The following is a 14844-nucleotide window of genomic DNA, read 5'->3' as shown; positions in this document are numbered from 1 at the left end:
GCACCAGTTGTCTTTTTTGTTTCTATTCTTGCTACATTGTTTTAGCAGTTGCCTTCATTAAAAGATCCATAATTCCATACAAAACATTTGTGACACCTCATACTCAAAAAATCAACTTTGCCCTTGAATCCTTGATTTCACCTCCCTTTCTTTAAAAATATTTTGCTTACAGTAATTCCAAAAAAAAAAAAAACATTTGTTGACTATGAATTCCTAAGCAACCTTGACTAATTTATCTATATGAGACCTCTAGATAATCAACTACCTAGGCCAAGTCATGGTGTATAACTAACTATAAGCATAAAATTACAAAATATAATGGGTGTTTCCAAGGTCCCTTGATTGTTCTTTATTTTTATGATTTCTAGTGACCACCTTCATTAAAAAAACGTTCTCATTTCTGGTGGATTGCATACATCGAAGAAGGCTGCATTCTATTGTTTTATTGTATAGTGTCTTAAAGGTTGTAAATGTCTCTAGATCCGCTTTTAGATCTATAAGTGAAATAACTAGAACTCCTTAACTTAATTAGGGATCACGGACTAGGTTAGGTCGTGTATGTTTCGCTATTGTTAATTTGTTGATTTTGTCTAGGAAATAGTTGTATGTTATTTTTAATTATCTTCTAATTAGTACTATCATAAGTTCAACTTACGTTTAATGGGTCACAATATCCTTACCTTTTGGCTGTTAACACTGAATCCATGTAAGATCGTCACACTGATTCATGCCATATAAACAGGGCATAGCGATCTTTATCAAGTATCAAGTATGTATGTATCATAAATAGTGTCTAGGGAAAACACCCTTAGTCAAGTTTCGAACATGAGACTATAAGATATCAACTTCACACCCTCATTGTAATGCATGAGTAAATGACCTATGCCAAATCTGTTAAATTCCAAGTGATTTGAAAATTAAAGATCAATTAATGCCAGATTAATAAGCATATAATTTGACCCATCATTATTCTTGAAATGATTAATCATATAAAGATCTCAGATGTCTTAAACCATAATAACACTAAATATACACAACAGGATTTATTTATATATAACAGAACACACATAAATAAATAAATAAATAAATAAATTAACTTAAAGCTTAGTTAAATTTTCTCGCGGTAATTCTTCGCTTTTGTAGGCGCTCAGCGATGATAAAGGCTAACTCAAGTGACTGAGAGGCATTAAGCCGCGGGTCACAATGGGTGTGGTAACGTGATCCAAGATCATCAAAGGTCACGGTTCTCGACCCACCGATGCACTCGGTCACGTTTTGTCCAGTCATTTCAAGATGAACCCCTCCCGGGTGGCTACCTTCTTGCTCGTGCACATCAAAGAAAGCTCTCACCTCCGCCTGTTACAAGAATACAACAAATAGTTGTTATAAATTGTTTTTATAATAACTTAAATGATCTAACCAGGTTAATGAATCAATTATGTACTAAATTTATTTAACTGAAATAAAAAGATGGACCAAGGCTAGTCAACTAACTAATCAACAACTAAAATTACTGATTTATCATCCACTCGTTTTAAGACTGGCGTGTTTCAAGATATTTTGCTTAAACGTTACTTAATTAAAACGTGTTTTGTACACAACAATCATTAAGGGTAGTTTCAACATATCGGTCCCCTGATAGCTACACTCTAAAATAAACAGATCGTATACAATCCATTTTGGACCCACTCGAATAATAACACATGGGGTGGTCCGCGATCTAACAAGTGGCACGAGAATATACTAATGAGATGCTCTATTAGTATCACTAATAATGCTCATTGAAGAAAAGTGTATCAACAACCCCGTTGGTGTAAGTTTCGATCCATTTAAATAAAGGAGTGGATATGTGTCACGTTTTATCTTATACAGGTCAAAAATAACATTTAGTTGTAATAATATTGATATTGTAATCATAATTAATTTATTTTTTGTTACAAATTTACAAAAGAGTGTTTGTATACCCATCATTGTGGACCCGTTTCCATGATAAAACATTTTGACCCATTATTCAACCCGTCCAACTCATCCATCTTTCCACTTTTCACTCTCATTGTAAAAGGGCCACGCTCAAACGTGAAGCGAAAGGTAGCCTATTAAGGTCTAAAGCTTGTCTAACAAACACAAAAGGTCTTTTTCATGTCAAAACACGAATAATGCAGGCAATTTAGGACAAAACATCGTGAAAATCCAAACCATATAGATGACAAAGATGAGTGAATTACCCTGATAGCATCGAAGGGACGAGTTTTTAAACCATTTGGAGCCTTAATCGTGTTCCCGTGCATAGGATCCGTGACCCAAGTAACAATTTGACCCGCTCTTCTAACTGCTCTAACAAGATGAGGAAGCTTCACTCGCATGTTCTCTGCTCCCATTCTTGTTATAATAGTAATCCTGCCGGGTTTGTTCTCAGGATTCAAGATGTCAATGATCTTGTTTAACTCATTTGGATCCATTTTGTCACTCACCTTAAGAATAAACTTGTCAATACATTGTCTTCTAACAATGATAAATAAAAAATATAGATTACCTTAATTCCAAGAGGGTTTGCAATTCCTCTTAGGAATTCCACATGGGCACCATCCAATTGACGGGTTCGTTCCCCGACCCAAAGGAAATGGGCCGAACAATCATAGTATAACCCGGAAGTTGAATCTAATCGAGTTAAAGATTGTTCATAAGGCAAGTGTAGACATTCGTGTCACGTCCAGAATTCAGTTGTGGTCATGATGGGATGATCGATCGTAAGGCCAGCAGCCGCCATGAACCCGAGTGCATCATCAACTTGGCTCGCTAGCTCACGGTACCTAACCGAAAAATATCAATTCATTGACCCATCCTTGTAAAAAAATTCCTCAATATTTTATAAACCAAATAATTATAAACCTAAATTACCATACCTGTCACCTTGTTCACTATTTTCTGTAAAATCAAGATTCCACTGGTTAACCCTTTGCAAGGCTGCATAGCCTCCAGTGGCAAAAGCCCTCAAAAGATTAAGTGTAGCTGCAGATTGCGTATACGCTCTGATCAATCGTTGCGGGTCTGGTGTTCTAGATTTCAGATCAAATGCATCACGATTAACATTATCACCTCTGTAACATGGTAGCTTCACACCATCCTTTTCTTCAAAAGAATCCGATCGAGGCTTTGCAAATTGACCCGCCATTCTTCCCACCTGTGATTAAACTTTAATCTATCAAATACCCAGAATCCAAAACAATTCATATTCAAATGCTCTGTAATTTAGGGATGCACATAAAACCGAAATAACTGATCCAAAACTGGAATAACTAACATAAACGAACCCAACTCAACCCAAAACCAACGGTTTTATTTATGTGTTTTCCAAAATTGAATTTCAAATTCGGTTTTGGTTTTGCATGTACAGAATCGTAAAAGACCGAACCGGAATTTATAACCAAACCGAATTTTGTTATAGAATTTATTGCATTAAAAGTTTTCATATTTGAATTTCAAGCAACTAAAAAAATATATTGATTATAATTTTATAATAATAATAATAATAATAATAACAATAATGGTACATTCCAAATATTAAAAAATGATGTAGCTTTCTGTATAACTAACAAAATTTTCATATTTTAATTTTAAGCAACTAACAAAATATATGGATTATTACAACAACAACAATAATAATAATGGTATATTCCAAATATTAAAAAATGATGTAACTTTCTGTATAATTGAAGAAAATGAAATCGGTAATCTAGCCAAAAATTATGTTACAACTTTAAGTAACTAAAAAAAAACTTGTGACTTATAATCTATATTTTCATATATCCAGTAATTTATAAATAAAAATAATGGTATATCTCAAAAACTAACAAAATGGTGTATAGCTTTCTATATAATTAAAGAAACTGAAATAATAACTAACCTTAATAACAGGCATTTGACCACCAAACATCAACACAGCACCCATTTGAAGAATAACTCTAAAGGTGTCACGAATATAATTAGCATTAAACTCCTTGAAGCTTTCAGCACAATCACCACCTTGTAACAAAAACGCATTCCCCATTGCGGCCTCACCGAGCCGGTCCTCCAGGTTTCTAGCTTCTCCCGCGAATACAATAGGCGGGAAAGCTTCAAGCGTCTGGAGGACCGACTCAAGGTCGTTTTGATCGGGGTATTCTGGCAGTTGGAGAGCCTTCTTGGCTTTCCAACTGCTAACGGACCATTTTGGTGATGATGTTGTGATGTTGGACGTGGAGATGGTGGCTGAGGTGGCGGGAGAAGGTGGTTTTGAATTGGATGGGTCCGGGGAGTGTAGGGCGGAGACGAGGCGGAAGGATGAGGTGGTGGTGGTCGGGAAGGATTTGAGTGGTGGTGAAAGAGATTGAGTTTGGAGGTGTGTGTTGGTGTTGTGAAGAGCCATTTGTTGTTGGGTGGTAGAGAAGTGAGACAAGATGGAGTGAGATGTATAAGGGGTTATTATAAGGACGAGAGGTATTTTTGGCTATATATAAGAAGTAGGTTTAGGTGTTAGGTTGGAAAACATAGGGGCATATTAGTAAATTACTAATTTGTTATATAGGTTGAGAAGGGTGGGTGGGGCACTCCACTCGTTACTTGTCCGAGTTGAGCGAGTGACTACCCGTAGCATATCGCTCTGTCATATTCGAGTAGTGATTGGGAGCTTGGTTTTCGGGTTGTGGAACTCAGGGTGAGAAGATGAAATTGGATTGTTGGCAACGGTCATTTGACCGTTTGCCAGTACATAAAAAATTAATTTTTTCAGTTTTTCATTATACATATTTAGTTCATTTCCATTCATTTTATACACAACCAAGTTAAAAACAACTCTACTCATTCTTTTTTCAACCTATTATTGTTTTTTTTTATTCATATGAAAAAATTTTGATTTAAGTGGTGTTGGGTTGTCTTCTGACTTATCTGATTCTAGTGAAATTTCACTACTTTTTGACTCTACTATTTCTAGTGGAATTGAGCTTATGTTCAAAGTGCCTGTGGTAGCAATAGAAGTTAAAGGTATGACATGGTCAACAAAAACATATTACTTCGTTGAACCCCAAAGTACAATGTTGAGACAATTAAGGGCGAGATTTTGTTTGCCGAAAGAATTATTTTTAAAAATTGTTGGGGATATAAACGCAAATTTTGAGTGGTTTCAAGCAGGTTACGACGGGAGGTTTAAAATGAGTTTTGCGTCGTAAAAAAATGCACAACAACGGTTTTGTCGGCTCACAACCTGCCATCCTCATGATGAAAGCAATGAATATTTGGTTATGTTTAGAATATTTTGCAATTCGATTATTCATTTATAAAGTAAAGAGTTCTTATGTACACTGATTAGCCACAACATTGCATTTTTGTGCAAAACACATGAATCTAGATGGGCCTTCAAGGGATGCTCAATAGCGTCGACTTGTACACATATCATTTAGAGGACGTGTCCAACGAGTTTGCATGTCCAATATATGAGAGCTGATGACCAATACCTAACGATCTCACTCGAAGCGATGGTGTCAAATGATTTTATGGTTTTGGCACGCGTACTTTGGGGTTATCTGTTCAAAAATGACATCAATGGCTTCCATCAATCCCCGTTATTCAACACTTTTGTTGTCCATTTCAGGTTAATGGGCGAATATACCCAGTGGATATTATCTAGTTTGATTGGATATACCCGGCTTCTATTTTTATGAAAGCATATGGATGGTCAATCGAAGAAAACGAAAGAAAGTTCAAGAAGGTGCAAGAGTCGGTGAGAAAAGATGTCGAGCGAGGTTTTGACATTCTAACATCTAGATAGGGTATACTTAATCGACCAACACGTGTAACAAAGCCCTAGAAAATAAGGAATCTAATGAACGGGTGTATCATATTGCATAATATGATTTTAGAAGCATGACAGAAATGCAATATCACCAAAGTACGTGATGGACCCATTGAGCGATGGAGTCATTGTCGACGATATCATTTCAGAGTTGCAGAATCAAGAAAGACACTATATACTATGATTAGATCTCGTGGAACACATAGCTAGTCTACAACACTCGAACATTCCCTAATACTTGTTATTTTCATTTCCTAGTGGTGTGGGTTCTTGTGGATTAAGCTAAAAATGCCCCCCCCCCCCCCCCCCCCCCTTCTTCCTCCTCTCAACACACACACACACACACACACAAGAGTATTACATTCTATTTCAATAATTTGTTGCAAGCTTAAAATTTTCAAGCTTAAACGGGCTCAAGCCTCAAATAAAGCAGTGGTGGGGCTAGGACTTTTTTCGACCGAGATAGCTTTATTTTTCGTGCCGGATTTCTATCAACTTGACATTTAAATGTTCGGTTTGGGTCAAGTTTTTATCACTAAAGTTCCAATTAAGAACAACTAAAACCATTACAATTTCACAATTAATTTCAATCAGGTTTAACATTTTAACGGGTGTTTAGGATTCCTTATTTTACCTCCTTATAACTTATTTAAGGCATAAGGTATAAGTTACAAAGTTGTAACTTATACCTTATACACTCATAAAACCTAACTTTCACAAACACCTTATAACTTATAACCCATAAGTTATAAGCTATAAGCAGCTAAAATAAGGAATCTCAAACACCCCTTTAGTAAGATATCAAATTTCTTGTTTATGTTAGATGTCAAGTCTCATTTTTTGATATAGGTTAAAAATATGAAGGAAGCCATAGCTATCTGTTTTGAATAAACATCACTTTATTAGACCATGTGTAGTCAAAACACCTCATCCTTAGGCATTTTGCTCCATATGGCATCCCGTCATCAATTGAGAGTTTTGCAAAAAGTGGCGTAGTGGGTAAAATGTCATAACTCTCCTACAATAATTACATTTATTCCCCTCTATCTCCTCTCCCCACACACAATTTTGTCAAAATTCATACCACCATCGTGTTTTGTAGAAAACGCCCCCCCCCCCCCCCAACGCCTAGGGGGCGGTGTTCCCCAGTGAAAACCCAAAACACCGCAACGCTGTTCCACTACGGATGGTCTTATAGAAATGACTTTCAAATTTTATATTTAATCTGAAAATTCAGCGGTTAACATATATTATCTAGGACGAGCAATATAAGGAACAAAAATCATAACAAATACGCCGGAAGCGGGGATCGAACCCACGACTAGTGAACAAGGAGGGACCAAAATAGGATTATATATGTACCACAATTTTCAGGCATATTGGTCACCGTACCAAAAATATTGGGGTCAATCAAAATTTTTATATTTATACACTATATAAATGTATTGATCAATGGTATTAGTTGACATGTTCCAATATGTGTCCCTCCAGCAATGCAAAGAAAACTTACTTTCGTAATGAGCCCGAGTTTAAGCTTTGTGTATATAGACTGTTTGAACTCACGAGTGGAAACGAGCATTTTACTAAATATAAGTAATCATGAACATGTGTAGCATGTATCAAAGACGACTAGATTAGTGGTAAACGGGTTATTCAGGTACCCGATACCCAAGCCCATCTATCCGGCTAGGGATGAGCTTTTTTTTCCTAAATACACGTACCTATACTTGTACGTGTCTATTTATTATTTAAATAATTCAAAATAAATATGCCTCTTAAACCACACAATGGACGAACTATGTGGGCCATACGACGATCGAAATAATTATGGGTGCACACTTAATATCGAAATCCCCGTATGGAAGCTATAGTGAGTACACTTGTGTGCGATAACTCAGACCCGAGGATGATGGCAGAAACACAATGGTAATGCGAATCGTGATAAAGGCATGGTGGATACGCCGCCGGTACATCCTATATATAAGTGCCTTTATTATGTTCTCATTCGTTGCGTTTTTTGAGTCATGCTAGGATTTGACGTTATTCTTTTGCTTAAAATTAGTTCATGCAATTATCTTACTAAAGATAATATTCGTTAATAATTACTTTTTCTTTAAGTTTATCTTGATTTCGGGACGAAATTTCCAAAAGTTGGGGATACTGTGACATTCGTCAATTTCGGGTCTCGTTTTATATTCGTTTTTTTTTGTAATCATTTTGTAATATGTCGATTTTTCGCGTTTATTTTAATAAATTATACATCGTAGTTGTGGTTAAGCTTGTAAACCCGAACCGGCATTTTATCAAATTATTGATAAAATAACTCTAGCGTGTGTGGGATTTGTCAAATACATTTATTTATAATTTATAAGCTTGGTTAAGTAAACGTTAGGGACTAAAGTGGATTTCTTTAAAGTTATGCAAGTTTTAAATCATTATAAACTAAATACCAAACTTGAGGGGTCATTTTTGAAAATATGTTATGCATATATAAAAGCAAAACCCTAAACCTAACCATATTTTTAAAACAGCCGCCCCATATTATACTCCCATTTTCCGGCGGCCGGAAACCGACTCTGACCATCTCAGCCACCCCACCACCGCCGGCCACCTCTTCCCCCATGTACCTCCGATGCACCACCACCACTCTCCCTTTTCTCTCGGCTTTCCGGAAGCCCCGTAACACCCTCCCCCACCTGCACGATTTTCCGGAGACCGAAAAACCGGCCGCCGGCGCTCCGTCACGTCCGTCTCTCCCTTTCTCTCTCTCTCTCTCTCACTCACTCTCTCTCCGTCTCTCCCTCTCTCTCTTTCTCCCTCCGGTTCTGTTTTTGTTTCCATCTCCGGCAGGTTCGGTTCGTTCACTTCCCGGTATAGAGCCACGACTCGGGGACAGTTAATAGGTAAATTAAAATTGGGGTTTTGGTATTATGAGTTTTCATATATTGATTTCCAGATTTAAATGGTTAATAAGTGGGTTGTGTATCGGTTATAGTCTTTGCTTCGGGTTGGATGGATATGGAGTTATTTTTTATTTGGGGGAAATGGAAATGTTATTTTTATTATGGGTATAAATTAACAATTGTTATTTTGGTTCGGTCGATTGGTATGTTAGTTATTAAACTAGAGGTCTCGGGTTCGGGTTTCATTATAGACCGGTTTTGGTATTATTATTTTTATATACTTAACAAATTTATTGTTACTACTAATATTAATACCACTACATAAAGATTATTATTAGTATTATCATGTTTAAATGTACTATTATATGTATTCATTACTAATATGATTATTATTATCATTTCCTTATAAATATTAAAGTTGTTAATATTATTATTAAAGATCATATTATTATTATTTATTAAAATTATATTTCTTATCATTTATTATTAGGAATAATATTATTATATTTATTTTGTGAACTCTTTTAGAACTCGAACCGACATCGAGTATGGTATCACTTTTTATTATCAATATTATTTACTATTATTATTATGTTTACCAACAACACTTTAATTAATACAAAGGCTTTTATTCTATAACTATTATTACTTGTATTATTAATAATAATTATTTTTATATATACTATACTCTATTAGTATTATTAATAATAATTATTTTTATTATTATTATCATCTTTATCTTATACATATATATATACATATATAAATATATATATATATATATCTAACATATTTTTTTAGAATTATTATTATCATTTCTAGCATTATCATTAATAATATTATTATAAACTTTATTATATTCATTTTCGTAAAACCGAACTCTTGATTTAAACCCGTCTTGTTTCTTTTAACACTGGTTTAACTATTTAAAAGCCCAATAAAATAATATTGCTTTATTTTAATTATCAATTTAGTATGAGTCCCTAATCATTAACAAATTAACCGGTAATCCGATTAACAACCGAATCTTCTTGTCCAATGTTTCAAATGTAGTTTCAACTAAAGTTCAAGTTCATTAATATTTTATTTATTCGTTTTCGATTAGCTTTCAAGTCGGATTCGTTCGTTTCGTTCACAAGCTTTTTATATGTCGATCATTTATTATTTCCCGATTCATCAATCGAGGTGAGTACTTTCATACCCCTTTTTCCATCTTTCGTTTTGGGGTGACATTTCATACTTATCAAACTAAATGCTTTATTTACTTGAATCTTAAACCCACAAACGTGATTGTATGCATTACTTAAATACTTGCTTGATTTGGTGTTCTATGCTATATGTTTATGTGTTTATCGCTTTCGGTTGGTTGAATCTATAAATCCTAGACTACTTGGCATCCCCTTGTAGCAAGGTGTCGTTAACTTAATGCAATTAACGATATTCTATAAAATCCTAGACTACTTGGCAACCCCTTGTAGCTAGGTGGCGCTAACGTAATTCTATTAGCGATTGTCAATTTATCCAAGTTGTTGCTTTTATTTATTGTTTTGTATACAAGTTTTGTGGCTTTTTATTACTGTATACTTATATGCTCAAGCTTATGAATTGCTCACCAACCTTTGTGCTAACAAACTTTATTTTATGAAATGTTACAGGTTTGACTTTTGTTGACTCGAGGACTTGACGAAAACGTTACCAAGACCATTAGGATATTAGTAAAACGAACAGTATAATTGTTACTTGTTTTCAACTTGTTTGTGTGGACGAGACGTGTTGTTTATTTGATTTGTTGAAATAAAATGAGTTAAATAAATATTGTCACTTTAAATAGTATCTTGTGTATTTGTCCAATCACGTTGCACCCCGGCATGTTACGGCGCCTTTGGTCGGGGTGTGACAGATTGGTATCAGAGCCACAAGACTATAGGATAGGTGGTTAGACGTAACGGCCTAGTATAGTCTTTACTTTAGGGTCCTTATACGTGTTGCCTATACGTGTTTACCCTACTTGATTGTTCAATACACTTTCTTATTTATATACTTCTTTATTTTATAAAATCATAAATATACACATACACACACTTTCATAGTACTCCAAGGTATCCTTACCTTAAAACGCAAAAACATTAGTTTTTATTGTGTTTTATGGATCACGAGCTTAACTTGGATTCCGTTGTTTCAAATCTCCTTAAAGATTGTCTCATATGAGATGACCACTTTAAGTTGTCGAGTCGAATGCGAGCGTTCCGGTCGCCTTCCAAATGTTTGGTGTTGAAAACATAAAAGCCTCGGTGGTACGTGGACTAGTTTTTTGACATCCCGTTGTATCTCGATTTATTGCCTTTGTCATTATCGTTATTTAGTCGAAAACATGAAAAAGACGCGGTGGTACGTGCACATGTTTAGACTCCAACAAGGTAATTTTGTAAAAAGGTTTTAGGGTCGGAATATCAAGTCATGGTGGTTCATGCACGATTTTTCCACCTTTAAATCTTAAAGCATTATTATTACGTTTCAAGAATTTAAACCATTTTCCTTCATTTTGTTATAAATTCTTATCATAAGTCTTCATTTATAAATGTTATATTTTTTTTATTATTGTTAATAATTCTTTTATATCTCGATTTTATATGTAAAAGTTTTACACCAATATTCCCATTTTGATTTCACAAGGATTTTTATTTCAAATTCGTTCATAAAAAAAATCTCTTTGATATAAGTCAAAAAAAATAAATATAGGTATATATATAGTTTGATCTATTTATAATGATTTTTAATATGCCATTTATTTTCATTAAGACTATTTACAAAACAAAAATCTTATTATATAAATTTCATCATATTAAGATGGTTGTATGATAAATTTCACCTCAACGTTTCAAGTAAATTTTCCTATTGTATGGACTTTAAATTGTCTTTTAAGTCCTTGTACAAAATTTTATAAGATTTTATATTTATAACTCTTCCGTATATTTTGGACGATCACTTCAAAATTTTAATTATTTAAACTTTTCACGACGTTTTAATTATATTACATAATATTCATGGTTGAATTCTCATTACCTAAAATCTATTTTACAACATTATGCATTTTTCCTTCATTATAAATTTTCACCAATAAAACTTGCATCTTATGATACAACTCGTTTTAAATTTCTTATGATAGTTTCGCGTTGATCTTTTGAGAAAGTCACAAACTTATAGCTTGTAATCTTCTTGAAACTCGCATGTAAAACTTCATAGAAATTTTACTTTAAAGATCAAAAAAATATATCGTTTACTCGTGATCTCTCGATTTACAATGCCGGTCATGCTAACTTACCATGATATTTTCGTTACACGATATTAAATAATGAACTTGGTAAATAAAAATTTCTTTTGGCAAATTTATATTCCCAAAACGACACTCATCATTCAATGTTTGATACCTCATAACAAATTTTGACATTCAATTTACGTATTTTAAATTTTCTCATAAGCAAAAAACAAAAAAAAATTATTGTAATCTAAAAAAAAATATTTTAATCTAAAAAAAATGTGTGATTCACACGCTCGGACCTCAAAAATTCTATTTATATAATATACAGTTATATATATATTAACATGTAATTTTAATTAACAAATTTTTTCATGGATGCTTTAAATATTATTTATAAATTATGATATTTTCAATTTAATACCTATTATTAGTTTAAAAAAAATCTCCCTAAACGCAACCACAAGTTCCCAAACACCCGCATACCGTCTCAAACTACCACCTTAAATCAAACCACCCTTCCATTTCAAAAGTTTCCCGAGCACTCAAATCTTTCCTCAATATGAACGAAACCTAAACACCCAAAAGTATATCCTCACCTACCCAAACCCCATGCAAGTCCAAGATATACGAAATCAACCCAACAAAAGGCCCTAACTACCGACATTCCTGCGCCACAAAAACCTATCAAACTCACCATCCTAATATTTCAAAGACACCGAAAAACACACCCACGAATGCTTTGAACGTATACAAACCAAAGTTTACCCAACTAAGACTTGGAACCCTTCGACCCATGCTATGTCAAATCACAAACCATATCGCCATACCGTTCCCATCCAACATAGAATTTGATATCAAAATAGTAACCCAAACACTCCTTACAAAATATATGTATAAACCAAATCTTCCCCCAAACTAGCCAAGATCAAATTATCCAGCCCATCAACTTAACCTGAGCTCAAATAAGCCAAACCTCATCTATTAGTCCAACCACTACTCACATAAATCATCCAAGCCTAACCCACTCAAAGGACCTAAACTCAACAAACCCCATCGATGCAACTCAAGAAAAATCAACTACTCAAGCAGACCTAAACACTCTCACTTACTACTAAATTTCCAACCCATTCACCGTACGAAGCCTAAGACCCCTCCCTACGCATGCAAGCTTCGTTTTTTCCATGAAATTTTGTTTATATATATATATCTGTATACCTACATACAACTAGTGTATATATAACGACCACATGTGTTCAAATAATCACTTGTAGATTATAAACTTTTTCAAGGTCAACGATTTACGTTGTCACACCCTGCCAATAGGGGGCTGGGAGTTTCAAAGACAAATTGGTACCAAGTGTAAGCAGCAGAATATTATTGATAAAAATAAGTTACAATGTTTGCACTAAGTATATATGACAATGTGTAACTACACAACTCTCTCTTCTCTGGCACTGCTACAATCCCGAGGTTGGTTCTACTAATCTTCTTGGCATCTAATCTTCATAATTCATGTTTGGCATACGCCTCTATCCTTAAGCATTCTCATTACAAAGCTAATCCAAATTGCTAATCCCCATAGTACCTGAATACATGCTAAAAAGTGTCAACTAAAAAGTTGGTGAGTTCATGAGGTTAGCTCACATACACATAAAACAGTTCATTTATAAAAACGCGCAACTTTGCGTGTATGTAAGTACAAAGCATGGTGCACATCAATCAAGTCCACAATCAAACCTGCAACTAGCATAAGCATCCCCAACTCATACTAGAAGTTAAACCGTCCCGAACTATCACCCTGCTAAAAGCAATAGTCAAACACGTAGGTTATATGCCGCAACGATCCGCATATCTCAGTGTGGTTTACCCAACATAGGGTCACTGTGTGTGGGGTATCCCAAGTAGTACTACCCATACAAGCCTCCGACCCATTCCCTCGGGCTAATGATTGTGTAAAAGTTGGGACAAAAATTTAGCAGTAAAACACATCTTGATAAACATCATACCATAAGTAAAACCGGCATGTATCCAGCCCAAAAAGTTTAAGTAAAAAGGGCAGCACGAAACTCACCTCAGTCCGTATGCAATGTGTATATGAAAGATAATCAATGAGCTTGCACTATGCTAGAAATCACCGAGTACGCCTAGTGTATATATTAATCACCAATAAGTTATCGAAGAACAATGTAAAATTCACTATTGGTATTGTGTACTGGTTAAGTGTTTTTCAACGTATTTGGTTCTCGATGAGTAAAGTTTTCTTTTATGGGGGAGTTTGTGCTTAAATAACTTAATAAGATTGATGTGTTTGTGTTTCAGTATATAATTCAACTTCTGGGAGTTTTAGTTACCTTAGTTCATTTGTCGGGTTTCGATAAAGTTTCCATTTTTGGAAAGTTCAGGTTTTCGGGTTACCATATGACCCTAGAAGCTATATATTTATTCATATAAAAGGTCTAATTATTATTGGTTGGAACAACATGTCATGAGATTACGAAAGATAGCAATGCCGGTCATCACTAGTGTTGTCTGTTTTCAACAATATGTCTTTAAAGAAAAGTGTATATAAACGAATACTTTGTTAATTGATATATCTCATTTTCCAGAAAAATATATGTTATAAAAATGAGTTATTTGCAGGCCTGAAAGTTTGGGGTTGTACGGTTTTAGTCCATGTACCTTCGTTTAACGTTTATTTTGGAAAAAACGAGTTAAAGACTTAGATAGTTTTTATAAAATAAGTAAAACTCAAATTGTGATTTTATTGACTCATACTTGCTGCTAAAAATCAAAAACTTCATAATCATAATTTTATATGTTTCAAAATGCTTGTTCGGTTTTACCGTAACTCGCGT

The 14844-nt window shown here is 34.3% G+C and overlaps 2 protein-coding genes across 2 annotated transcripts; both read right to left on the bottom strand.

Moving 5' to 3' along the window:
- Window positions 1–1030: 1030 nt before the first annotated feature.
- Window positions 1031–4934, bottom strand: LOC143563811 (phospho-2-dehydro-3-deoxyheptonate aldolase 1, chloroplastic-like). The gene is made up of 5 exons (XM_077051270.1): window positions 3905–4934; window positions 2904–3181; window positions 2534–2810; window positions 2226–2471; window positions 1031–1356 (listed from the first exon to the last, which is right to left on the bottom strand). The coding sequence occupies exons 1-3, from the start codon at window positions 4403–4405 to the stop codon at window positions 2705–2707; spliced, it is 885 nt and encodes a 294-aa protein (XP_076907385.1). The 5' UTR covers window positions 4406–4934; the 3' UTR covers window positions 1031–1356; window positions 2226–2471; window positions 2534–2704.
- Window positions 1105–2459, bottom strand: LOC143563821 (phospho-2-dehydro-3-deoxyheptonate aldolase 1, chloroplastic-like). Its single transcript, XM_077051279.1, has 2 exons — window positions 2226–2459; window positions 1105–1356 (listed from the first exon to the last, which is right to left on the bottom strand). The coding sequence occupies exons 1-2, from the start codon at window positions 2457–2459 to the stop codon at window positions 1105–1107; spliced, it is 486 nt and encodes a 161-aa protein (XP_076907394.1).
- Window positions 4935–14844: the final 9910 nt, after the last annotated feature.

Source organism: Bidens hawaiensis, unplaced genomic scaffold (genome assembly GCF_021521415.1).
Source record: "Bidens hawaiensis isolate Kalapana, Puna unplaced genomic scaffold, B.hawaiensis_p1.1 tig00021530_1, whole genome shotgun sequence".
NCBI classification, from domain to species: domain Eukaryota; kingdom Viridiplantae; phylum Streptophyta; class Magnoliopsida; order Asterales; family Asteraceae; genus Bidens; species Bidens hawaiensis.
Note: the sequence above shows the minus strand (reverse complement) of the source record. Positions and strands in the feature narration are given on the sequence as shown.